The sequence below is a fragment of the Myiozetetes cayanensis genome, unplaced genomic scaffold (genome assembly GCF_022539395.1).
Source record: "Myiozetetes cayanensis isolate MyiCay16 unplaced genomic scaffold, myiCay2020 scf29, whole genome shotgun sequence".
NCBI lineage: Eukaryota > Metazoa > Chordata > Aves > Passeriformes > Tyrannidae > Myiozetetes > Myiozetetes cayanensis.
Window position 1 is genome coordinate 7,055,425 of NW_026087510.1, and position 26,156 is coordinate 7,081,580.

The window sequence follows — 26,156 nt, forward strand, 5'->3', positions numbered from 1 at the left end:
CTGTGTGTTGTTTCTGTTGCTCAGTGCCACTGGACATACATGTTTTTGCATACTGGAAAAACATCCCAAGCCTCGCTACTGGCTGGACATGGGTGTGCGGAGGTGCAGCAGCCTTGCATCTATTAAGGTACTGGAACTGGCAACTCCTACTCAGCCACCTCAGCATTCCTGTTTTTGCTGTTGCATTATTTCACTTTTCACTGCCGTTAATCTTTAACCTCGTGCTCCGATGGCTGTACAGCCAGAAGAACAGCCTTTTTCTGTTGGGTAAGTAGCAATTCTGTCTTGAACTATGGTGCTAGATACCATTATATAGGTAATTATTTGTATTTGATGAGAAGATAATGGCAGCCTGCAGTTCCATGTTAATCTAAGGACACAGCAATCCTTACTCTGCTAGCCTGTTCCAGATGTGTCCTCTTCCACGGAGGAAGGCAGATGGTGATGATCAGAATTAAAAGCCCATCAGCAGGGAACACTCCTAGTAGTCACAAAAAAGGAGGGAGTCAACTGCAGAAATGATCAGCCCCCTAGCAGGGTAAAAAGGTACAGGGAGGGATCATGTAACCCAGTTTCACTGCATGTCAATACTGTCGAGGCAAAGCACTGCAGGGGAACGGGTACCATGAGTTATTTTATTCTTGGAGCATTCTGAGTTTTGAGTATGGTTTATAACATGTCACTCTATGTCCACAGACCAAAGGATTGGAGAAGCCAGGAGCAGAATCTGGTTTACTTATTGTGCTCTACAGCATCTCACAGAATTTAAAGTTTCTGTTTTCTCTCTTGAGAAACAGCAACATCCTTGTTGGATGTATAGAGAGAGAGTCCATCTTTCCCATTTCCCTCAAGTGCTGTCAGTAGACATTTGGGTCATTTGCTTTCCCTCTGGAAGGTGTTCCCAGTAACAGTGATGTCCAAGTAGCAGTGAACCCTTTCTATCAACAGAATTGGACAAAAGCCTTTGATGCACCAAAAAAGCCCAAAACAAATGGTTCAAGACTAGCCCACATGGAGCAGTTGCTTGTGTTTTGACAGGTGTTCTGAGGTTCTCAGAGGGCTGGAGTAAGATCAGTTGAATCATTTCATCAGTAACTGGAGAAAAAGGACTGGCTGGTACAACTCTTTCCCCTACTCCTGACAGTCCAGTCAGACATCATAAAACAAACGCACTAGTTGGTACCGGATGGAAAATGCAATAGTGCTGCCCAGGACCTAGGTAAAAATCAAACATACAACAGAAACATTACAGTGTTGAATGGTCCACAGGCTGTCAGATTCCTCCTTTCCATATGGATTTGCTAAGCTTTCCAGCATGCCTCATTTCATTAAATAGAAACATACAGGCTATTTTTTTTAGATATAGAAAGATAAATGGCAGAAGTCTATCCACAGACCTAATTTCTTTCTCTGAGAATTATAGGTATCAGTGGGGGATTGCTGCATGTGCCTGCACACAGTCACATTCTGAGAACATGGGGATGAAATGAATGGTTGGGAATAACTCATTCCTCCTTAAGGAGCCTATATTATAATATAATATGGTTTGTAATGGAAAATACCTCATGTCAAAGCTGCAATTCAGCATCCTTACAATAAAGTGCTGTCAGGAATTCCTTGCCATGACTGGGTTCTGTACTTTTCTGTCTTCTGTCAGTATCTGTAAGGTGTATTATCCTTGTGCTCCTAGTGGCTCCAAAATGCTCCTGCTCAGATTCCGGGGACTGCTGAGCCTTGTGCCACCCTTACACAAGTCCACCTGTCACAGATAACTCCCAGACTCTCATCTGGTATGACTGACAAACAGGAACATGCAGAAAGGCTGTACTGGGTCAGAGTCACAAAGCACTCTGCTGTCCTCATGTTTTTCTTGCAGCCAATAATCTGTGCCTTGGGAATCTCCTCAAGCTAACCTAGGGACTTTGTTTTTATAAGCTCTCAATGAACAGGGAGGGGGGTGTGTGTGTGAATTTGCCTCCTCCTTGAGCTGTGTAAGCCTCTGATTCTCCCTAAGCTCAACTGCATCTTGTGTGAAGAGCACAATACTGTACTTCCCCCTTTCCCCTTAAAACTCTTGAGACTAACTTGGATCTGTTTCCATTGCAGAGTACATCTTTCTACTGGAGGAACCCGTTGTCTGACCTGAATGAGTAGCAACAGAAGAGTGAGATTTCGCTCCTGGGTGGGTCCAATAAGCTTTATGACAAAGTTAATAAGTGTCATATTATTGCATTCAGTGTATTCGCCATCTTCATCCATTCCACTCCTCACATCTACTACATGCAAGATCTTGACTACCTGGGGAAAGAAATATTGCACACTATTTCACCAGGTGTGTTTGGTGCTCACTGGCTTGGTTTTGTTCAAGAGCCCTTTTGCTGTACCATCCGTGAAATCTGGCCTATATTCTTACTAAAAAGACAGAACAGACTTATGATGGTCCTGGGACACTGCTATGTGTGGTTATCCTGAAAAGACTGATTATTAAAACAATGAAGTGACCATGAGGGATGGTAACGGACTAAGCAGAATATTTTCTTCTGGATTTGAGCTAGAAAGTAACTACCGAACTCAGAAGTTTTGCGTTCCCTCCCATCTTGCTCCTCTTGCATTTGACCACTGCCTCAAAATGCATCAGAATTTTGAATGTTTTCTGGGTATTACCTTCAGAATGTTTGCTCCTAGGGCAGAGAGGCTCTTAGTTTTGAATTTGGAGTAGCTCATCTCCAACTTTCCTGTACCAGGGTTAAGCCTAAAAGAAGCATTAAAGATTTAGTCCAGATGAAACAATAAGACAGAGAGATCCCTATGTAAGCAGACTTAGATCCACAACTGAGTAGCAGAGAAAGAAATCCAGTGGTGGAAAAAACAAGAATAACCCAACGCACTTAACAACAGATGCTGATACCTAGTCCCTCAGAGGGAGCAGAGGAGACTCTTCCTCCCCTGTACCAATATATGCATAAAGCTGTATAGTTTAAAGACTAAAACAGAAGAGTCTAACATCTGCAGAGACAATACCTGACATGGCATAGTGCTGCAGAATGCTTGCTACTATGAAATCTTAGGAGATCTCAGTGCAACAGCATTAAAAGCATCCCGTGTCAACTTCTCTCAGTCTTGTAGCTTAGGATCATCATATTCTAATATTGTTAAAAATATTTGTCTGTATCTTGAGGAGTGGGGTGGTCACAAAAGTTCACTTTTCTGGGAAATGTCTACAGTATGATTGGACTGTAGCTGACAGAGTGAGACGGCTACCTTTTAACTAGATAACATACTTCGATGGCTTTTAAAAAGAGCACCTATCACCACCTTTCTCAGCTGGTGTTGAAGATAAAAGACACAATCTGTGGTACCACTATAGGTCACTTAGGTACATTACCTTGGCAGCCGGTGACGGGGACAAGGAATGATGTGGAAGAGTTGAGGCAATGAGTAGAGGAAGTTGAGCACTTGTGGGATGAAGAAAAGCAGCATTGTTTTGCTGAAGTGCCCCAAGATCCCCACCACAGCAAAGGTCATGCCGGCAAAGTAGCAGAAGGTGTCCCCAACAAACACTCGAGATGGGTACCTGCAATCCATGGGGCAGAAAAACAAAGGTCTGTCATGATTACTGTTTCCATACTGTAGGTATTTATTCTAAGAACCTGACTTGTAGAGAATAGGTAGGAAAAGATGGCCAGTGAGGCATGCAAGGGAGTATATTCTAACTCTGAGGATTTGGGTGTGCTGGTGGGACCACAATTGCTCTAATCAAAAGAAAAGCTACCACCGCGTAAATGCTTTGTGCTCAGTTCTGGCAAGAAACCTATCTACGCTCCAGCATTCTATCTGCACATTAAGCGGTTTGTGTGTTTGAAAAGGGAGAACGTAGAGGGAAAGGATGCTTCCAAAGAAACTCTGATGTCCTTCCTCTTACCAGTTGTGGTAAAATAGGCCCAGCGTGGTAAAAAAAAAGGGAATCATGAAGTAGAGAGAAAAAATGTGATCATCTCGATAATCCCCTATAGAAGAAAGAAAAACATGTGTTTGTTTGTGATAGGGCTGGTTGATTTTTATTAGTAACAGATATTGCAGTCTAGGATTCCTTTGCTTTTTGTACCCACAAATGTTTGTTATTTTCCTTACCATTTAATTCTACAATGTTGAATACGATAATGGAAGCAGCTATCACCAGTGACTGTCCTGCTTCAATCCCGTTAATTCCAGCGAGAATGTTGATGGCGTTGGTGCAGAACACTGCCAGCATGCCCATGTACACATAGTAGAGGATACCTACAGATCAGAGCAAGCCAAATGCTTTAGTACTGGCAGGCGAAGCAGGCCCTGGGCCAATTCACCAAAGCTCTCATTTCCTGCTTTGTACAACAATCCTTTACCTAACGATCTCAGGGAGTTCTGGTTGTGGTAGCTTGCAAATAGATTGCTTCCTCTCCTATGAGCTGGCCATCATGTGTACATGTACATACAGCACTGTGACTGCAGCAAACTGCTGTGCCATGGGGGCAGGCTGCAGGGTTCCGTCTCTCAGTCCTGCCGGTTTTAGCAGCTAGGTGCTGTGTACACCTGTATTGTCAGAATCATGGGAATCTACTCACAACTCAATGTGTGCTGGGTTTCTGGATATTCTTTCAGCCTAATATTTAGTGGGTAGAGTTCCACCCTTTCACTGGTTACTTAACCAAATCCTTTGTTTGCTCCCTCTGCAGCACACAGTGCTTCAGGTGATCCCTTCCACCAATTGCTCACCAGCTGGATGATGGCTTCTGGTGACTCGTAACTCACCCAGGTCCAAATGCATGCCCAGCAGCATCCGGAAGGGTTTAGGCACCACAATGGTCGTGTTCCCAAAGTTGGTGAAGTAAACCATGAGCAGTGGGAGGGAAGCCATGGTAGGAAGGAGCAGCTTGTGGCGCCAGCGCAGGTTCAAAACATCATCTGCAAAGCCCAGGAAAATCATGCAGCAGATGGCAAGGAGTGAACCGATGAACTCCACGAACTGCAGGACAGAGAACAGGACCCCGGTCACTGGTGGCTGCTCCCGGCCCGAGCCTGCCGCGCTCGCTGCGCGAGGCAAGCCTCACCTCGTCGTGAGGAAAGGCTGCACACTGCTCCTGCACAAAGCACCTCAGGAAGGGCACGGGGATGAAGCAGAAGAGGATGATCAGGAACACGGCACCGCTGATGACGCCCTGTGCTTCGGGGCTGGAAGGAAGGCAGAGCGGGGAGTCAGCTGGGCCTGGACTGGCCCCGCGGGGCAGCTCCAGCAGGCAGCGCTACTCACACGGGCCGCCGCGAGGCCTTGTTGAGGTCCTCTCCGAAGAGCCGCGCAGCGAGGAAGTGGTCGGTGAAGGCCGGGATCAGCGTGAGCGTGGCCGCAAAGCCCAGCAGCGACCCGCCGAGGTTGATGAGGAGAGGCACGGCGGGCAAGGCCGCCATAGCCGTGGCGGGCGCTGCCCCTGCCAAGGGCACGGAGCGGGGCGGGGCGGGGGCACCTACCGCCACCTCACCGGCCGGGCGCTACAGGGGCGGTGCCGGCTGGGTGAGGCCCCCGCGGCCTATCGGGGGCGGACGCGCCATCTTTGGCCCTGGCGTGAGCTGCTCACCGGATGGGGCTCTGGTCGGACGCCGGCCGGGAGCCGGAGGGTTTCTGGCCGCGCCTGTGCCCGCCGCCGGAATCCGCGCGGCTCCTCCGTGACCCGCGGAGCAAAGCTCTGCGCCGGGAGCAGCGCTCGCCCTGGGGCGGGAGCGGCCTCGCTACGGACTCCGCCCCGCAGCGCCCCCACTCCTCATAGCCGCCGGGGCGACCCCCGAACAGCAGGTACGCCCCTTCCCCCGCCGCGGGGAGCGGGCCAAGGCCGGTGGCTCCTCCCGCCTCCCCACGGAGGAGCGTTTTGCTCGGGTCTGGGGAGCGGTGCAGTCGCCGGCGGGGAGCCGGATTACCGGGGTGCAGGATGCCCGAGAGTGGAGAACGGAGCGGCCGTCGGTTCCGTTGCCCCACGCCTTTCCTCAGATGTTGGGAAACTTCAGTAAAATTTTCATTTTCAGTTGCCAGGGAATCTGAACAGCTGTTGGACTGTCGGGGCTTCTCCCCCCCTCCCCCCTTTTTGCGGAGGCGGTCGAGGGGGGGCACGGCAGGATAGGCGCGATGTCCACGCACAGGTGTTCATTCAGGTATGAGTAGATCAGCAAAGGGGAGAGGCAGCGAAAAGTCCGGTAGCAGCAAGAAGCACTCTCGTGCCCTGCATCTCTGTGGCAACCGGAAATGGTTTCTGATGGCCTTATCTGTGCCACCCAAAGAGCTCCTGCTGTGTTGAGAGGCCGCCTCTGCTCCGCTGCCTGTTGAACGTGATTTTGTAAACTTTAAATAAACTTTGAAGCGGGCACATAGTACTGCTGGGGAGGAAAGCATAGCACAGAGGTGCGATGATCTTTGGCTGGCCAGAGACTCTCGAGCTGCAGCACCAAGGAATCGCTGCCACCTGGCCGCTGGCACCTCGGGTTGCAACTGTCGTGAGGTGAGCAAACCTCACGTTGCTTTTGCTCCACGGCGAGGGTGGCACAAGCTGAAGCAGACGAACGGAAAGGTTCCACCTTGGTGGCGAGTCCTGCGTGCTTGGTGCGAACGAGGTAGCGGCTCCCGGGAAGGAGCGTTACGTGAGGGGAAAGGCGCCGTGAATGGGAGCTCGGAAAGCCGGTGGGGGAGCTGGGCTTTCAGCTGGGCTCTCGCAGAAGAGAATGCTGGCGGCAGCCGCCGGGAGGGTCCCTCGCTGTGGGGGCGCGGGGCGAACAGCGGGTGGCGGAGACGCGGTTCCTCCGGGCCGCGGGGGGGGCGCACGCTGCGCCGCGCCGGAAGGAAGGAAGGAGGCGGCGGCGGGAGCGCGCGCGGGGCTGCGGCGGGGCCACGTGCGCCCGGAGCCGTGAGTGGGGTGGTGCCGCCTCCCCTCCGCTCGCGCCGGGCTGCCCGCCAGCCATGCCCTGACCTCCCGCGCCATGGGGCCGGACTTGGGCTGGGCCGCGCTGGTGCTGCTCTTCGCCGCCTCGCTGCTCACCGTGGCGGCCTGGCTGCTGCAGTACTGGCGGTCCGCGGCCCTGCGGGCGCCGCGGCGGCGCGGGGCGGCGGCGGCGGAGGAGGCCGGGGCCCAGGCGCTGCTCGCCGCGCTGCTCGCCCTTCGGTCCCTGCGGGAGCAGTGGCAGCGGGCCTGGGTGCGAGCCCTCAACAGCCAGGCACGCCGGCACGGGGTACGGCGGGGCCCGGCCGGGGGAGCGCGGAGGGCGGCGGCGAGGGGAGCGGAGCTGAGCTGAGGTGGGGCCGCCAGCCCGCCCGCCCTTTGTTCTCTGGTGCCGGGGCAGCCCTTCCCTGTCCGGAGGAGCCGTCAGGCACTGGGAACCTTGCGGGCGGCTCGGCTCGGCCTGCGCGGATCAGGGCGTCGCTCCCGCGAGTGCCGGTACCGAGCTCGGGTAGCCCGGGTTGGGGCAGAAGCATGGCCAGCTGTGGGGAGCCGAGCTGCTGTAGCCACTCTGAAGTTTCCCCAGCAATTTCTTAAACATTTTTCTGGTATTTATTTTCTTTAATGTCCCAGTATTACTTTTATACTGATGTATAGTTTTGGCGTTCACGAAGAAGAACATGCCTAGATGATTTTCATGTGGAAATAATTGCTTATAGCTTATATTGCCTGCAAGGCAGGGGCTTAATGCCCACAAAAAGCTGTGGTCCAAAGCGCTCCAAAATGTGTTGTAGTCTCCTTTTTTTTTCTGTCGTGTGAACGGGAAGGGGGTGAATTTCTGTTAAGTTGTATAGGAAAATGAAGAGGTAAAAAAGGTTAGCATGAGGCTAACGTTTGAAGAAAAAGCAGTCAAAACCTTGAAGAAAGATGCAGACTTTTTCTGGCAAGAAAAAGGAAAATGTCTCCCCTTTTGACAAAGTGACAAATTTTAGGCTAGATTCAGTGTGAAGTGCCTTCCTCCCCCGGCCCCCCCCCCGCCAGGAAACACACCCTCTGCTTCCATGCCCCTCTTCACAGTGCCGATGGAAGTGTCAGAAGTTGCCCATACCTGATATACTGTGCTTTTCTGTCACATGCTGAATTACTCAGATTCTTACAAAAATTACCTGAATTTGTAAGTTCCAGAATTTAGAATTCACGTAAAGTCATGCTCTAGAGCCCAGATTGCCCACTTTCTCTCTCTTTTTGTCCCTTGTGAGCAGAGGGAATCTCTGAGGGCTAGGTTTTGTTCAGGGATGCTCTCAACTCTTTATCTTGGTCTTGTATTTCTCGAGAAGAATTCTTTGTTCAGAACCATCCCTGTAATATGGGGATGTGGGGAAGTCCTCAAATGAAGAAGAGGTCCCTCCATAGTGGAGATTGTAATCTAATAAACCAGGAGAGGGTGGAAAAAAGGAACGAGTTGAGCAGAGGAGCTGATGTACCATATGCTGGGGATGTGGATTTTGTTGTTGTTAACTGTTTATTTAGTTTGGGGATTTTTTGTTTTGGTGGTGGTGGTTTGGTATTTTTCTTTCTTTGGAGCAGGATTAGCATAGGGGGGAGAGAGGAGAAACAGAAAAGCTTCTGCAATGGAGAAGGGTTAACACACTTGACCTACTATCCAGAACAATTTTTCCATTCTCATTTGGGCTTATCTGTCTGAAATTAACATGGCGTTTGTGACTTTGAGCCTTAAATGGAGACTTTGTTTCTTTTCTCTGTACAGACAAGCAAGGTGGGTAGCGTTGCATTGTGGTGGGATGGTTTTGTGTGCTGTCTGGATTTGTGAAAACAGACTGGAGCATCTCTGGATTCCCACATCAGAATCATTCGTTCTCTTTGAAACTATCTGGGCTACCCTGACTATTGGGAACTAACAGAGTTTTCTCTTTGTAGAGTTCAGTACAGATCACATTTGAAGAGGGTCCTCAGTTACCACCAGCAGCAAATATAAGTTGTGTGACGTGCAAGGGCCAGTCAGACCACAGCATGGTAAGGCTTTACTGTTCTGAATTGTACTGTGTGGGGTTTCTCCCTTGACTGGTGGTGTGTTCTACGGAGATTGCTGAGACTTTTGTGACAGGGATGGTGGGACTGAGGAAGTTTTGGGCAAGGTCTGTTGTAGAGTTTGGAGGCCTGTCTCTTGTTCAGAGGCTCTGGGGCTATACATCATTGAGCTCTGGGAGAGCTCTGTGAGGGGAGATGTGTTGGTGAGATGGGCTGTATGAATGCTGAGCCCAAACATCATCTCCTACAGTGGAGCGGAGATGAGAGCTACTGTCACCAATTTGTCCTTACTGCCTCATGTACAGAGTCTGAAGTGGCAGGTTCACAGTGTGGAACCTGGGGAGAGTAACTTAACTGCCTCTTGCTGGGATAGAAACTCATCTCTTTTCCCTAGGTGCTGTGCTGCCATCTGTCAGCTGAAGCTGTGAAATTCCCTGTCTCTGTTACTCAGCAGTCCCCAGTTGCTGTTTCTGTGGACACCTATCATGTCACTTTGGCTGTGATACAGGCTCAGGTAAAAATTGTAAGAAGGTAGACATTGACCTTATTCTTTCATCCAGTCCCACACTGATCGAGGAAGGAGGACCAGATTTAGTGCAAATAAAGACATCATTGGGCTAGAAGAAGCAGCGTGCTATCACTAACATTTGGTGAAGTGGCAGATATTCCCCTTCGGCATGCCCAGTCCTGTTTTCTGAGTCTTGTTCTGCAGATTTTGGCTATGAAACATAGCTGTAAGAAAATCCAGAGAGTTTTGAGGCATGGCAGCATTCTATGATGTGTTTTTAAGTGGCTATTTAAGAAGTCCAGAAAATTCAGTTCCTCTCATGACATAATGGATAGGTGTGAAAAAGAAGACCATCGTGAGGAGTAGTTTACTTGTCAGTGTTCCCCTTATTACATTCACAAGAGCACGATACAGTTGTTATCTGTGTGTTGAATATCGGAGATGCTTCTTCCAGAACAGAAGCTGTGTGAAATCACAAAGGATGATAACTCCATAGTCACTCTCTGGCTGGATTTGATTCTCTGGAATGTGATTTTGTTCCCATCATGATGAAGGACGAGACACTGGGCATGATATCTTGTGTGGAGACTGCATTCATTTGCACTATAGCAAAATAAATAAATAAATAATAGTAATAAAATAAATCACGGTGAGATTAGAAGTAACTCGGTGGTAGCAGAAACCAATCCCATGCTATTGCAGGTATTGCAGTTGGAAAGTTGTTCTGGAACCCCTTTGGTCTCAGAAGCCTTATTATAATTTTAATGTATATCCCAGGTCATCCCAGTTTTATTTTGTGCCTGTGTTTTGTGGTCGTTTAAATAGCTCCTCTCTCTCCTCAGTATTTAGTGTGCCTGCTGCCAATCTAGTTGTGTGCAGCAACTGCAGTTGCTTTTCATCTTTGAAAGTCCCCTTTCTCACATCTCATCCAATTGCTCCCCTACTCACTAGCATTTTCTAGGTTTCCTTGTCTGCACTGCTGAAGTCTTGGGTTGATTGTTCTTGTACAGAATTGCATGTGGTACTCTAATTGAGATCTTGCTGCTACTTTAGGAAATGCTGGTTAGATTACCATATACCTGACTGTTGGAATACTTCAAGTACTGTATTCCCAATTCTGGTTTTCCTATTCTATGCACCTCTTGTTGGTTACTTACCAGTAGTGAGGAAGCCAGATCTTGCTGTGGAGCAATGAGGCTTCTGCAGCTGCTTTATTCTGTAGGCCTGGGAGCACTTTTGTTCTTATGTTCTGTGTCTTACTGTTGCATTGGTGTGAGTGCCTTTCAATCACTGATTTTGAAGTGGGGCAAAAAGCACATAATAAAAACAGAAACTGTTCCTGATTATGAGTATTTGTTCTGAGCCAGGTGGAGATCCACTTGGAGGAGATAGAGAATGAGAGTCTCCTGGTGTCATGGACATTCAAGGACAAACCAGACTTGGACCTTTTGGTTCTTCCAAGACTTCAGCTTCCTGAGGTGAGTGGCGCATGGTGGGAGACTGACCTTGATGGAGGAAGGGAGGGAGCAGTAGAAACAGTGTCGAGCTGGGAGGAATTCTGCTGTGGAGGGGGAAGGTTGGCAACTTGCTGCCGTGGCCCTTTAGGGAGAGGATTCTTTCACCCTGGAATCGATACTAGCTCGGCTGTGTCAAAGCAGCACATCTTCAAGAGGGCTGAAGCAGTACCGATATCTGTTGAAGGCTTTCTGATTCTGTAGGTTCCTCCTGCTATTGTCAGGTGTAGAGTTACAAAATGAGCTGGGTTGGCACTTTTGTGTGTGTGTGAGGAGTGTATGAGGTGGTATTTGCTTGTTGTTGTGTTTGTTTGGGGTTTTCTTGAGACAGTAATGTGTAGAACCCATGGGTGTTAGAGGTTTAATGAGCTGAACGTGGGTGTGCTTGCTCTTCTGTGATTCAGATAGGTTGGTTGATTTGCTTGTTTTATTGACACCTTTATTACTTTATTCCAAGTAGAAGTAGGAATGCGTCAGTTTTCCCAGTAGTGCAGTAGTACCATTTTGTGAGGTAGTGAGGATGTGACAAACTATAAAAGCTGTATTGTAAAAATTTACAACGGGTAGACTACAGATGTAGAGGCCTAGTTTTTCTCATTTAGAAAGCTTGCATTTGCATGCAGCTGCTACACGGAAACTCACTGGGGAGAGTGACTGTGGGATACAGAAAGAGTATCTGGGAGGTTATTACTAGGAGAAAGACTGTGTAGTACCTTAGAGGCTTGGGAGGCAGTTGTAGTTGTAAAAGGAGAAAATGTGTTGATATTTTATGACTTTCCTGCATTTCCTCTTGATTTGTGGAGAGAAGGATGAAGGGAGAGTGGATCTGTCCACGATAAGGGATCTGATTGAGGATACCATTGTCAGCACACAGCCAGCCATGACAGTGAACCTGATGGCTTGCACCGCTGGAGCCAGTGCGGTAAGGCACTCTCCTCCTGTCATCCTTGTGCCTCAAACTCAGGCCCCAGGACACTTCTGAGGGCTGAGACTCAGGCAGGAATCCAAGGGTTGAGTCTCACTTCTGGGCAACAGCTGAATCCTGACCTGCACTGTCATAGGAGTTGGGGTTCTGCAACATGGGGCATAGGGATAATTAGAAACTGCTTCAAAGGGCACCTCTATGCCTTATTTCTTGAGTGCTGATTGTTGGTCGTGTTGTTTTGGAGCCAGACCGCCTGAGACTTGTCTCTGTTTTGGCAGTCTCCCTTGCCCCGAACACCAAGGTTCTGTCCAGGGTAGCCTTTGCAGACATGGAATGGTCCATGGTTTGTCATTGTCAGTTGACTGTCTGGCAGCCAGCAAGCTTGTTCTTGCCTGTCTCCTTTTCTGTCTGCTTTAAACTTCCCACCTGACATAAGACGAGGGCCCACCGGAGCTTGATAGCTTGGGAAACCTGCAACATTTCTGGATGGCTCTGTTTGTGTTCCCGTGTTGGTGTGAGGAGCTACTTAGTAGATACGAGGACCAACGTCATGCATCTTGCTGCTGTCTGCTGGCGAGTGAATGATAAAGGCATCGCTCTTGCTCTTGTCATTCCTCAGGTACCCAGCAATAAGTTGACTCGAGAGTCCCTGTCTGGAGTAGCAGCAGCCCCTCCGGGTTCTAAGCTGTTGCTCCGGAATCTTCGAGTGCTGAACTTGGGCTGCCAGGGGAAGGGAGGTAAGCGTGAAAACATTGCTGATCCACAGGGGCAAGTGTGCAGGTGGTGAGATTGGAGTGAGTGGATGTTTTGGGTGGGTTTGAATGGAATAGAGGGGCGTGTGTCTGCTGAACCAGTGCCTCATGCTGATGAGTGCATGCATGCCCTCTGTCCCTCTGTTGCAGGAGTTGGGGAGATATGCTGTGTAGCAGAGCTAGACAGTCCCCCGCAGCAGAAGTGGACAAGGCCAATGACAGCTGACAGTGCCAGTGCTGCAGGAGAGATGGAGTGGAATGAGGAGCTCTTTCTGTAAGTATCTGCCCTGCTTCCAGATCGGCACAGTCTCTGGGTGTCATTCTGCAATAACAGTTGTGGTTGGTGCAGAGGTGGAGTCTGACATCACAAGGCAGTGTCTGTTTGTGTTGCTCCTGTGCTGGTGTTGCTGCTTCCAGCAAGTGGCCCAAGCCTGCGTGTTCATATTTCTAGCTACTGTGGACACTCTTGTGTTTTAACTGGGTGGGCTGAAGAACTGATTCTGGTAACAGGAGGCACAGGAGGGCTGTAACGTAACTCTCAGCGTTCCAGGCAGATTACCCTCTCAGCTTCCTCTGGCAGCCTACACAGCCCTGCAGGGGACACAAACCACAGTTCTCTTGTGTGTAATTTCTGCCCTACACATGTCCTCCCAAGCAGTGCATGATACTGGAGCTTTGGAGAAGGTGACGAGGCATGTGAGATTTGAGGGAGAGAAGATACAGAATGGAGCTGTTTGCTCTGTGGCCACTTTGGAAACAGTGCCTAACAGCAGCCCATCTTTTTCTCTTTCAACAGGGAATTGGGGCCTAAAAGCAAAGAGCTGAAGCTACAGGTGCTGGGGAATAGCGACGGAGTGGGAAGTGAGTATGGGCAACCATAAGATGGGTTATAAGATGGGGAGACAAAAATGCCTAAGGGACTTACTGTGCTTTAAGCTTGTGGTAGTGCTGTGTCGGTATGATGTGCGATGAACTCTGCAAAGGATTTTTCATATCCAGCTTTATGTGAGCGTCTGTCTGCGTGAAGTAACTCAGTTCTGGTTTTCTTACAAAGATGGTCTGAGTCTGACTTGAACTAGGAGATTCCTGTGGCCTGTCCGTCTCTGCTCTGAAGCAGTTAGAGGCATGCCCCATGTATCAGAAGAACTTTGCAGAAGGCTCTTAACTCAGGGACTAACTGTAGCATCTATTTTTGATGGAGGCCACACAATGGCCACCTTTTTAAGGGAGTTGATTTCTGGATTGTTAAAGAGGAGCAGCGGAGTGCTGCCTGCCCTTTCTCCCTCTTGAACCTGGGAGCTAGCAATGTGGTGGGGATCTGCTTTGTTGGCCAATGGGGCTGCTTCCCAAGAGCAGGGAGATGCCTGGGAGATATCTGAGGTGCTAAGGTCATTTGGTGTGTTTCATTTTCTTGTTCCTTCTTGCAGGTGTGCTGCTGGCATATGCCACACTTTTGATTGATTCTTTGGGCAAACGACCATCTGGAAGACACGTCTGCTCACTGGCCCCAGGAGCTGGGCAGTCACTGACAACTGAAGCTACCATTACACTGGAGGTGAGTTCACAACTCCACAAGCTCTGCACTAATGTATGCTCTGAAAGTGTTCATGATGTGAGCCTCTAGCTGGAGACAAGCATGTTTGGGGCTGAGCTTGGCCCAGGGGGCTGGCAAACCCTTATGCCAAGGAGGGGTGGTGCCTGACCCTCAGTTCCTGAGCGTCCCTCTGGAATTGACACTGTAGTGAGGATGGCTCTTCAGTACCCAGAACCCTAGCTTTTATTGCCCAAATATGCCTGCCTTTCTATCTGGGGGGAACAGAGCCTCTCTGAGCAGTGCTTTACTCTTTATAGCTGCTATTCCAGGAGTCTTCCGCCTCTTTGAATGCTCAGCACACCACATCTCTGCGAACCAGCATCACTCCTACTAAGAAGGTGGAGATGGACCGGACCATCATGCCCGACGGCACCATTGTGACTACTGTCACCACGATTCAGTCCCGGCCCAAGGCAGACTGCAAACTGGGTGAGGCTGCCTGCAGCAGGTATATTGTGCAGGTGGCTGCTACGGCAGCACAGTCTTAGGCACAATGCTCCTGAGGCAGCTCATGCAGGTAGTAGCAAAACTGTTTCGCCATCACATGTGGTTATTGCAGGCTGACTCCTTACGCGTTGTTTTTGGCTTGTGGGTGAGAACGCGGGCATCCTTGCTGTTCCCTGAGCGTCTTGTGGCTGGCTGGAAACTTGTGCATATCCCTAGGGGAGGGAATTGATGCAGCCCTGTGTTTGCGGGGAGGTGAGGAAGGACTTAGCTTCTCTCACACCCTTTGATGGTCAAAGTCTAACGCATATGCTGTCACGTAAACCTCTGTGTGATGTTGGGCTGAGTGTTTAGCCACTCTTCTTCTGTTTCCTTCACTTCTGAAGAAGTTACGCTGTATGTAGTGATTGTGGAACTGAAAGTGTCTTGACCTTACATACTAGGGATAGCTGCTACTTGCAGTCTGGCATCCTGATGAATGTGGTGCTGGATATTCCATGAGATGAGACTGGGAAATGGCATGAATGAGGTCCTGTGAGCAGCTGCTTCACAGGATTGTGGCCCAGAAAGCCAGCCGTATCCTGGGCAGCATCAAAAGAAGCATGGCTAGCAGGTCAAGGAAGGTGATTCTCCCCCTCTACTCTGCTCTTGTAAGATTCCACCTGGAGTATTGTGTCCAGCTCTAGGACCCCCTCCATATAAAAGATATGGACTTGATGGAGTGAGTCCAGAGGAGGGCCACTAAGTTGGTCACAGGCCTGGAACACCTCCCCGATGAAGACAGGCTGAGAGAGTTTGGGCTGTTCAATCTGGAGAAGAGAATAACGGCTCTGGGGAGACGTTATAGCAAGCAGCCTTCCAGTACCTAAAGGGGACTGAAGAGGGACTTTTTCCAGTGTTAAGACGAGGGGGAATGGATTAAAGCTGAAGGAGGGTAGATTTATATTAGCTATTAGGAAGAAAGCCTTGCTTGTTAGAGTGGTGAGGCACTGACACAGGTTGCCCAGAGACGCTGTAGCTGCCCATCCCTGGGAGTGCTCAAGGCCAGGCTGGATGGGACTCTGAGCAACCTGGTCTAGTGGAAGCGGGGTTGGAATGAGATGATCCTTAAGGTCCCTTCCAATCCAAACTATTCTGTGATTCTATGGTTTTCTCAATAGGCTTCTTACTGCTTCTGTGCCGCAACGCTTTACAGAGCCAGCCTTGCAGGATCTCCACACACTTGATGGAGGCTTTTTGGGGTTGTGTGGAGGGACCACAATACAGTAGCATAGTTGCCTAAGCTTCATCTCCGCTTACTGGTATCTGTGTCTCTTTTGCCATGAAGATTCACCATCGAGGTCGCCTTCTAAGGTGGAAGTGACTGAAAAGAAGACAACAGTGCTTTTGGAGACTGGCTGTCCTCATGGCCCCTTGCCCAGCAATAGCCGTAAGTGCTTGGAAATTTGAGGCTCTTAGTGAAGAAACTGTTTTCTTTAGCGTTTCTTGGAAAGTGGTAGTCTGAGTGTGGTTCACTGAACGTGTTTATATTTGCTGCGGCAAATATAAACACGTTACGTCCGGGTGCCTGAGTGAAGGCAGGGCTGGAGGACTAGTGGTGAGGTGGAGGCAGGTATAGGACATTCTGCTTTGGCTATCCAGTCAGTGAGTCTGAGTGTTTCCTTGCTTGACAAGAACTTTGCAGGCTGTCCGGACCCAAAAAGCTTTGGTCACCCTGCACTCTGGGCTCTGATTGTGTCTGAAACAGAGCACTGCAACGGCTTTGACAGTTTACAGCCAGGGCTGCCCAAACTCTTGGAAACCTTTACTGAGTGGGAGGGGTATTTTAATGATATGCCTGGTGGGAAATGCCTAAAAAAGCCAAGAGCTAGCTATACAGAGCTTCCTTCGTTTGAGTTATTTGGACAGGTCTGTAATAAATTCTGTTGTCTACCTTTGGGTGCGTGTAAGTTGCCTATTATAAGTATTGCAGTCAGCAAGCGACCTTTTGCCTGTGCTGAAGGTTTGCTACTCCAAGCATTGGTATTTTTCTTGTGTTCAGGGGATGACCATATGCCCAATGGTTTGGATCCAGTGGCCGAGACGGCGATCAGGCAGCTAACTGAGACAAATAACAAGACCACCAAGAAGACACCAACAAAACGTAGCACACTGATCATCTCAGGAGTTTCCAAGGTCTCTGGTAGATCAGAGCTGCATTTCCAGTCTGGGAGGTTGTTTCTAGGAATGCATGCATGAAACTACCTTGTCCTGTAGGAACCAGTTTGGGAAGGTTCCAACACAGATGACTGGCTCAGCAGAAGCCTTTTGCGGCTTCCCAGTGAGCGTTAAAAGGTACCTTGCCAGTCTGCAGGTCAGCTGCCAGTGGGAGTTCACAAAGGGCATCTTCAGAAAGGGAGCCTGCTGCCATAGCTGTGTTTGATCCTCGCAGAGAATATAAGGAGTTCTTGGACTTGGCTGTGGGAGTGAGGGAGGTGCTGCAGAATGCTCTGTAATTGGCAATGTTTCAGCAAAAAAATGATGATTGTGCATCGGTGATGCCTGATGATCAGAACTGGAGCATCCGTATGTAGGTGTAGATGGCAGAAGGGAGATGATTGCAATTCTTTCAGTCCTGTCTCCATGTCTGTCTGCCCTTCTACTCCCCCTTCAGGTACCTATTGCTCAAGATGAAATGGCACTTTCTCTGGGTTATGCTGCATCCCTGGAAGCCACAGCATTTGGGGACTCTGCAACAGAGGGCACAGCTGACCAGATGCATGATTATACCGAATCGTCACAGCCGCTGGAAGCGTCACTATTGGGACAACGGGCCAGTCAGGAGCTGGATGAGACAACGCAATCAGACATCTCTGAAAGACCATCAGTGGAAGATGTTGAGTCTGAAACTGGCTCCACAGGAGCCCTTGAGACCAGGAGCTTGAAAGATCACAAAGGTAAGATGAACTGTTAGATGGTAGCTAACATTGGCCTGTTGTACATAAGGACAAAGTGACATCTGAGTTCCCCAGCTGAGAATGGGGTCCGCAGCTTGTGTACATCAGAGAACCGTTTTCTCTCTATGACTTCTACATCCACAGATCAGGTGCACATCTGTAAATAATGATTCCTCCTCTGAATCTGGCCACCTCTGGTGTGAAAATGCAGGCTACCCAACAACATGGATTGTATGGGCCTTGATGCCCTGCTTCTTTCCCTGCTAATATCAAAGCAGCTACTGCCTCTGACCTGTTGTAGTGTAGGATGTCCACACAAACTCTCTACTTTTAAATGATGGAGCAGGCCTGCCCCAACCTAGCTGCTGTTCTGGACTTTCCTCCCTTGTGGCAGTTGGGTGGATGGCACAACTTGGATTTGTCTGCTCATAGCCACAGCATTTTTGTTTAGCTACCATCTTATGTAAACAAATGCAAATCGCAATCTTGATTACTCGGAATATGAGAGTTGGACAAGTTTTGGGCGGTTGTACCCTGTTACAACCAGGTGTGGTTTGAATTGTGGAGGCCCCTTGTTTTCATGTCAGTGGATAGAAAGGTGTGTAACCCAGATTCTTGAGAGACCTGGTAGGTGGGGAAGAGAGGGAAGACAGAAAGCACACCCCCTCTTGCGAGAAATACCGTTGTAGTGCTATATGGCATGCAAGTTTTAGATATGCCTTTCTGATCCATTTGAGACTGATGGCAATTGGTGTCTCCATCCTCTCATGCTTGTGTGGGTCATAAGGAGCCATTGGCATTATTTGCCTCCAGATTGGGCCTGTGAAACCACAGGCAATTGTTGCAGGGGCCTGACGACCAGTTGATCTGTGTGCCCTTGAGACGACCTAGTCTGAGGGCCTTTTTCCCCTTGTGTGTTCCTCCCAGGGTCTTCACATTCAGGTGTTCTTATTCATTTTCCATTCATATCGATCTTGCCTTTCTATTACAATTCTGCATATTTCCAGTGAGGGGAAGATGTTGTGTAAAAGGAAGTTTATGCAGAGGGGACATGTGATGGAATGCATAGTGAATCAGCTTTTTGGCATTGCAGTCTGTCATGAACAGAGACTTTGCCTTGCATTTGGGAGCTGGGATTTGCAGACTGCTGTGACTTCTGCCACCTGGGGTGGAGAGGTCTTTGCTGCATATCTGAGAATGGCCAGGTGTGTTACCGTCCCTAAAACTGGCCAGGACAGGACGCTCTCATGGTTTCTGTCTCCTTCCTTTCTGTCTCTGCAGTTGGCTTTCTTCGGAGTGGTACCAAGCTCATCTTCCGGAGAAGGAGCAAGCAGAAGGAAGCGGGCCTGAGCCAGTCACACGAGGACTTGTCTAATGTCACTGCCAACTCTGTCACCAGGAAGAAAGCTGGTAGCTTTTCTCATCGCCTCATCAAGCGCTTCTCCTTCAAGTCTAAATCCAAACCCAAAGGTAGTGACAGCACATCAACTGTTGAGAACTGAAGGAGGAAGAAGCCCATTGGAAAGATTTCTCAGAGATCCTTTTATAGTCTCTTGTCTTCCCACTCCATGGTATCTGTGACTTGCAGTCCAGTTCTTTCCAACCTTGGCTGAGGGAAGACACCCCAGTGCTTTTTACCATCTGGGGAGTGGAGGTGGCAAACCTGGGACCTAGGCTGCTTGTCTGCCTTGGCTTAGCCTTCTCTGATTGTTGTACCCCACCGTGCTCTCCCAGAAAATCCAGGTGTCATGCTAATCCCCCCAGGGGTCCCAGGAGCTGCAGAAGTGATTCCACCTGTATAGTCATCTGGCATCATGGTGTCTCTTGGAAATGGGAGGCAGGTCTCTCAGGTGGCAACCTTCAGAGTTGCAGATCAAGAAACTATTGGGTGAGCTACATGGCTAAGAAGTGTGGGATGTAGCCTCGCTCAGCTCTTTTAGCCAGAGAGAATGATGCGGTTGATGATGATCTAAACGCTCTTATTGCTTGTCCTTGGTGCAGAGGCTGTAACCTGAGGTGAGCTCGGGGCCATGCATTCCTGGGCTGTGAGCTGGCAGGAGAACAAGCTGTGGTTCTCTACATGGGAACTGTCCTTGGAACAACCGGTTCGGACAGCACTGAGAGACCCCTGCTTTCTGTGCTATGCTGGTGAAGGAAGGAGTCTCTAAGAAGAAGGAAGTTTTAACCACTGCACAAGTTCTTGGGCCCTTGCAAGAATGCCTGGTCAGTGCCGTCAGTTCTGCCACCCTGTGCATTCACCCTGTGATGCAGCCCTCCTTCCACAACCACGTTCTTGAATGGTGAAGGGGCCGTGCTGCATGTATGCACCAGTTGTCCTATGAGCAGATCCCTTACCCTTGGGGGTGGTTGGGGATGCTGCCGAAGGGGTGCCAGCCTGTCTTCTGGACCTGTGGAGGGCCCAGCCTCGTGCGCTCTCGTGGTTTTCGTACTGAGGACTGGCACCATGCTTGGAATGGATGGCAAGGAATGTGGTAAAAGGGCAGTCTAATGGGGAGCCTGAAAGCACATAGTAAAAAGAGACAAGAGTTTATGTTTTCACTGATGAAAGGGTTTCCTGTAACGGAACCTTTCTTGATTTCCTTTCTTCTAGCAAACCCAATCCACTGCTTTCAAACAGAGGGGGCATTTCTGCAGTGGTATTTGCAGAGAGAGGGGCATGCAGGGGAAAATTGACTGCTTTTGTGGGAGAAGACTGCCCTTCTAGATGAATGGTTGACTGGTCTGACCTGTGCACATTGTGAATATAATGTCCCCAGAGGCTCCCTTTGAAGAGCATAACAATGCTCCTTGGAGAAACACTCATGCCACTGTCAGCATGCCTAGTTTCAGTGGAAGCTCCTATTCTCCTGTGGCTTATAAGGTTAAGAAAGTGGAACAGAGGGGTAGAAACAACTCATGGAAGAGCTGTTGCCTAGGCCTGACTCCATTCGCCAGCTCTGCTCCCCTGTTTCAGTACTGAGGTAATGGCTATTGCCCTGCTTAGTGCAGGATGCTACCAACTGAAAAAAACAGTTCTCTTGATGGTGTGCATAAAATGGGTTGTGTTCTTTGAAAGGACAAATCCTTACTTACTGCTGCTGTGTGCCATTTCCAAAGACTGGAACGTCTCTGGATATTGCGCTGCAAAAGGATTTACAGGTGGGAGCCTCAGGGTATCTCTTGGGTATTTGTGCCGGTAGGGAAGGCCAGAGTCACCTAGGGACTCCTTGTTTTTCCTGCTGATTCCCCATGTGATTGGGCATGTGTGAAAAATACGATTGGTCCAACTGGCTTACCAGGAACCTCTTCATTTGGTTTGGTGCCAGAGTCTTTGTCATCCTCAAGCTCTACCATGTCTTCTATCTTTAGTTTCTTTCCTTGTCCACGTGGTACTGTGGCTTTGTTTGCAGTTCCATGCACTATGGATGTTGGAGAAATCTCTGTTTCTCGCTGAAGATCATTTTCCTTGAAGCAAGTGACCAGCTCCTGCTCTGGTGTTGATAGAACCTGGCAATCCGTGGCTCTCGTGTATGGATCCAGCCACCAGTTGGATGTGGCCTTCCTTTGCTGGGTTGGTGGTGTCACACATGGTGCTGTCCTTCCCCAGCGCGCCCTTTCTGCCAGAGTCCCAGGGTTTGGTTCCAGTTTGGCATTCTCTCTTGCACCTTCCCCTCTGTGAGTTGTAGCGATGGCAGTATTTGATGCTTGATTTTTGGTTTTTATTTATTCCTTTTAATACCCTGTCAGGGTAGCTTTGGGTGAAGAGTGCTGGCTGAACCCAGACAGGAGTGCTTCTCTAGTGGGATGGCTGGGAAGCCTTGCAGTGGAAACACTGGTTTGAGCAGAAGGGAACTTTTAGAAGAGCCAGCAGCTCCATCAGTTGTGGGGTAATCACAGGACTTGCCATGAGTCTCATTTAATAGTCCTGTGTTCTTTTCTTTAAACTTCAAGAGCATCTCAAACTCTTGTGGTGAGGAGCAGTTGGAGGTGAACACTGAGGGTCACTGGGCTTCTGAATCAGGGATCTGGGGCTCATGTACACAAGGAGGGCTGTGAGGGCTGGCCAGTGTTGTCCTTGTCCCTGTGGACTGGAGGCAGAAAATGTGAGATGTCTGACAAACATGTACCCAGAGTCTTGACCAGCATGTTTTGGTCTGACTTGGAGGAAGAAGTGATAGGAAAGGGAGTAAAACTGAAACTCAGGTTCCTCACTGGCCTTGGGTACCTTTCTAGCTGGTCCTCATTTAAATTCCCATTTAAATGGGAATTCCTGCCACGTGTCTATGGGCTTTCCTGTATTTCTTTCTGGTTGGCTCCAGCTATGCCTCCTGATCACAGTGGAGGTACTGGTTTTGATTTTGAGCTTTGATGTGGCAAGGATTTCTGCACTGTAGTTGGCAGAATGAATGGCAGATGGGAAGCATGATGGTAGGGGCACATCTTCCCTTGAATTTTTAGCAATTTTTTTATCACAGGCAGTAAATTGCACTGCAAATTTGTATCTGGTTAGACAACTTGCAAAGGAAAGGGGTATCTTCAAGTGCTGACTGAGCACATGCCCATACATTAAGAAGTCCTGCATCTACTTGTGTTTCCTAGTGGAGATGTATTTTCTGCGATTTTGTTTCTTCTCAAAGTCATACTGATAAGACTGATACTGTAACCTTTTATATTCTTTTAAATGCTCCTGGTAAGTGCAGATTGTTTTTCAAGGTGTTTGGCTAAAGTGCTGTTTGAGCTACAGAGGGATGAGGGGGAAAGGGCTCAGCTGTGTGTATTGGAAGTTTTTTAGTTCAGTACACTCCTGATTACCACGTTGATCCTTCCTCGTCATATCTGTATATGGCTTCCTTTCTCCTTTGCAGAAATGTGTTGATCCCCCAAGAAGCAGGTGCTGGTTTTGTTAGTCCCTACTATGTGAGCTTCCCAAAGGTGTGAGCAGTAATGAGTCCACCTCATGGGGGAGGTATGGTTATTAGTGTGAGAAACAATTCTTCTATCCTAGTCTTCTCAGAAGGAAAGGGAAAGTCACACAGGGTTTTGCCCTCCAAAAACTGTTCCCCCATAGAATGGCTGCTTAAAGAAACCTCTTTTTTGTTTAATCCCTGCCAGTGCTTCTGGCTTTAGGACAGAAGTAGTGGTATTTGAAATCTGATTTCCCTGTTTAACTTCTTCCAGATATCCATGCCCTCACCTTGGCACTGCTGCAGGGTCTGTGGCATTTCATAATGCTGGGACCACAAAGCAGCCCCAGGGAGTGGCAAGGCTGCTGTCGAATTTTGTAAGCTTGAATAATCTGCAGTTGGCAGATTGTTGTCTCAGGGTAGGCTCAATATTTGCACCTTGTGAAATTGGTCCTTGACCAAATATGTGATGGAAGAGGAGGAGCAGAGCAGTGGCATGAATGCATGGTGGGTTCTGAAGTTCAACCTGCTTGTGGGGGCCTGTATTCCAAATGCGGTGTTTCATTGTCAGCTACATAAGCACTAACAGTGACCAGTAAATGAAGCCAAAGCAGCCATTTTGGGTTTTTTTGTTTGTGAGGGGTTTGTTGTTTGGTTGGGTTTTTTTTTGTTTTGTTTTGGTTTGTTTGTTTGTTTGTTTTGGGTTTTGTTGAGGGGTTTGTGTTTGGTTTTTTTTGGGTTTTTTTGTTTTTGTTTTTTCAATTTTGGTTGAACAGAATTACTAGAACTTACCTGTGTTGTGTATTTTTACTGCTCTGAAGAAAATAGATTTGCTCTAGCTGCAAGTATGCTTGTGAGTGTATTTCTCTCTGGATGCATCCTCTCCCTATGCTTTGGTAAGGCTTTTTAAGAGCCTCCTCATCAAAAAAAAGCCCTCGGTGTTGCCCTGTTAGGGATATGTTTGAGTCAGGCACAGGAAGAAATGAAGGGAACTACACAGCCTCAGTGTTCTGAGGATGCTGGAGGCTTTGCCACGATGCATGTCTGACTGAGGTAAGAGGGATTGTGGGTTTGCATGTGGTTATAATATAACTCTGCAAGCACCTGTACTGGGAATGCTGCAAAGGCGCTGGGGACGACAGCGCTAAGTGGTGGGTCGGGAGAGTCTTCTGTGCCATTCGTATTCATTTCTTGCACGGACCTGAGCAAGTCCAACTCCTGCCCCTGCAAGCACCCTTGTGTTGTTTATGTAGTTGAGGACAGGTTTTTAGGTAGATTGGCTGAAGTAAGGAAGAGCAAGGGAAGACTACTCAGGTGGAGAACTGGTTCACTTGAGGGGAACATAATGAGAAGTTCTTCAAACCATGAGAGCAACATGGGCATGTACTGGGTTTAGACTAGAACTGGGCACATGGCAAAGTTTAATCTTAAAAATATTTTTGTTATGTTTTCTTGTCTCTAGCAGTGCAATTTCCTTCCGTCAGCGGCTTCTCTTGGTTCATTGCTTGCTATACCTACAGAGAGGTAATTTCTGGGTAGCTGGGGAATGTTAGTAAGCTGCTGTTTGTGTTGTTTTGGTCTTTTGCATTGTTCTCTCCACCTGACCTTCCCCACTGCAAGGTCATGGTGAGTCTCCTGGTAGAGTAACAATCCCAGTGGTGGTCAAACTTCTAGCAAAGGTCTTTGTGTACTTGTGATATTGCAGCTCCTTCTTACAGGCATGACTGCTCCACACCACCTTTTCTTGCTCATAAGGTACTGGACCAAATACCCACACGAAATTTGAATTAATGCCCCTCCTTGTGTGTGCTTTTTTGTACTTTGATGTACTTCTCTCTGGGTGGATTATTTTAACTGCAGGTTGTTTTGGGGAAAAGAATTGGAACTGCGTAGCTATTTAAGAGAGGAGAATAAAACTACTTATGACTAAATGAAGTTCTTGCACCTTTGTAAATTTTGAAGAAGTCTATTGCTGTGTAATGGCTGAATCTGTTAACTTATTAAACCATATGGAAATCAAAACCTGGCCTTGAGTCAGACTTCATACCTGTCAGAGTGCTGTGACTTGCCCTGTCCCTGTCTCCTCTAAATTCTCTTACTCAAATGATGGCAAACTGTATATACCCCTATGGACGGAGGAGCTCACAGTGAACAAACGCACACAAACCAGTATGATTCAAGCAGATGTTCCACTTTATTTACATAACTCAGTCTCTTATATACCTTCAGAGTCCTGCAACGCATGAACACCTTCAGACCATTGGTTAAATGCTGTAAATCATGCAGCAAACATGTATCACTAACACCCTGTTCAGTGGTTACATGCAGCTGTGCAGGCGATATGAAATCATTATCTTTCTCCAAAAACTCCTCCTTATTATCTAAATAGTTTACATTCCTGCAACCTCTTATCAGTGCACAGTACTTTTCCCACAACCTGCAAGCAGGCCTCTTGCTAAGACAGGCTGAGGCCTATTAGTATGGTTTGTTCATGGTGTCTATTACTAGTTAAGCACTCCACAAATCCCCCCTTTTTGTTTTGTGGACAAACCATACACATTAATAAGAAATAGGTTCATGTAACACCTTTAGGTTAAAAAACTTTTCTAACACCTATGTAATGTATTATTAAGTCTACAAATATATATATATATCTCTCTACGCAGCACCTCTCTCTTGCACACCACTTTCTTCCAGGCATTCAGAGGTGGCCACGTCATTAACACATACTCTCACACAAAGCTAAAGCTTTTTAATCAAATAATTAAATCCTCTAATGAGTTAACAATAAAAGCTTACTTTTATTTGGGTTAGGGTTAGGGGCACCCTTTCAACATGGACACCAGGTCTACCCTCCTAAAAGAGACCAGGTCTACCCTGTCAACAGAGACACCAGGTCTACCCACCTAAAAGAGACAGTCTATCCTTCTGACAGAGACACCAGGTCTACCTGCCTAAAAGAGACCAGGTCTACCCTTCCAACACAGACACCAGGTCTACCTGCCTAAAAGAGACCAGGTCACGCGCCCGCCTGAGAGGCCAACCGCCATTCTGTCCCCCCCTGTGAGGGACAGCCCCACGGGTGGGCAGGGAGGATGACGAGGGGCGGGGCAGCCCCACGAGGGGGCAGGGAGGATGGCGAGGGGCGGGACAGCCCCACGGGTGGACAGCGAGGATGACGAGGGGCGGGATAGCCACACGGGTGTGCAGCGAGGATGACGAGGGGCGGGACAGCCTCAGCTGTGACCAGTGAGGATGACGAGGGGCAAGACAGCCTCAGGTGTGGCCAGTGAGGATGACGAGGGGCGGCTCAGCCTCAGGTGTGGCCAGTGAGGATGATGAGGGGTGGGCCCTGCTGGGTGGTGGTCTGGAGCATGTTTTGGTGGACATTTTCTGCAGAGGAGCAGTCCGTTTTGTGGAGTCTCTCCAGCAGTGATCGCGAGGGCGTCTCCCTGGGGCAAGCACGTGAGGTACCTGGATCGTCGCTCAAGGAAGGGGCCGAGGGATGTGCCGGGGAGCAGCGCACGTGAACAGGTAAGGGACTGGGGGGGATGCAGGGAAGATACAGCTCGGACTT

At 48.8% G+C, this 26,156-nt stretch overlaps 2 protein-coding genes across 8 annotated transcripts; one reads left to right on the forward strand and one right to left on the reverse strand.

Moving 5' to 3' along the window:
• Positions 1–621: 621 nt before the first annotated feature.
• On the reverse strand, positions 622–5,598 carry DPAGT1 (dolichyl-phosphate N-acetylglucosaminephosphotransferase 1). Of its 2 annotated transcripts, XM_050322882.1 has the most exons (9): positions 5,288–5,598; positions 5,088–5,208; positions 4,789–5,002; positions 4,132–4,278; positions 3,923–4,007; positions 3,386–3,574; positions 2,665–2,752; positions 2,143–2,298; positions 622–1,215 (listed from the first exon to the last, which is right to left on the reverse strand). In XM_050322882.1, exons 1-9 carry the CDS (start codon positions 5,440–5,442, stop codon positions 1,150–1,152), a joined length of 1,221 nt encoding a protein of 406 aa, XP_050178839.1. In that variant the 5' UTR covers positions 5,443–5,598; the 3' UTR covers positions 622–1,149. The 2 variants fall into 2 exon arrangements, with proteins under 2 accessions (XP_050178839.1, XP_050178841.1); XM_050322884.1 differs by lacking the exon at positions 2,143–2,298.
• Positions 5,599–5,662: 64 nt separating this feature from the next.
• On the forward strand, positions 5,663–24,601 carry C2CD2L (C2CD2 like). 6 transcript variants are annotated; one of them, XM_050322879.1, is made up of 14 exons: positions 5,663–5,824; positions 8,892–8,987; positions 9,397–9,516; positions 10,878–10,988; positions 11,830–11,946; positions 12,569–12,686; positions 12,852–12,975; positions 13,498–13,562; positions 14,129–14,256; positions 14,553–14,724; positions 16,067–16,168; positions 16,781–16,914; positions 17,393–17,675; positions 18,957–24,601. In XM_050322879.1, exons 2-14 carry the CDS (start codon positions 8,985–8,987, stop codon positions 19,175–19,177), a joined length of 1,698 nt encoding a protein of 565 aa, XP_050178836.1. In that variant the 5' UTR covers positions 5,663–5,824; positions 8,892–8,984; the 3' UTR covers positions 19,178–24,601. The 6 variants fall into 6 exon arrangements, with proteins under 6 accessions (XP_050178836.1, XP_050178837.1, XP_050178833.1 ...); XM_050322880.1 differs by lacking the exon at positions 5,663–5,824 and adding an exon at positions 5,879–6,177; XM_050322876.1 differs by lacking the exon at positions 5,663–5,824 and adding an exon at positions 6,982–7,245.
• The last annotated feature ends 1,555 nt before the right edge of the window (positions 24,602–26,156 follow it).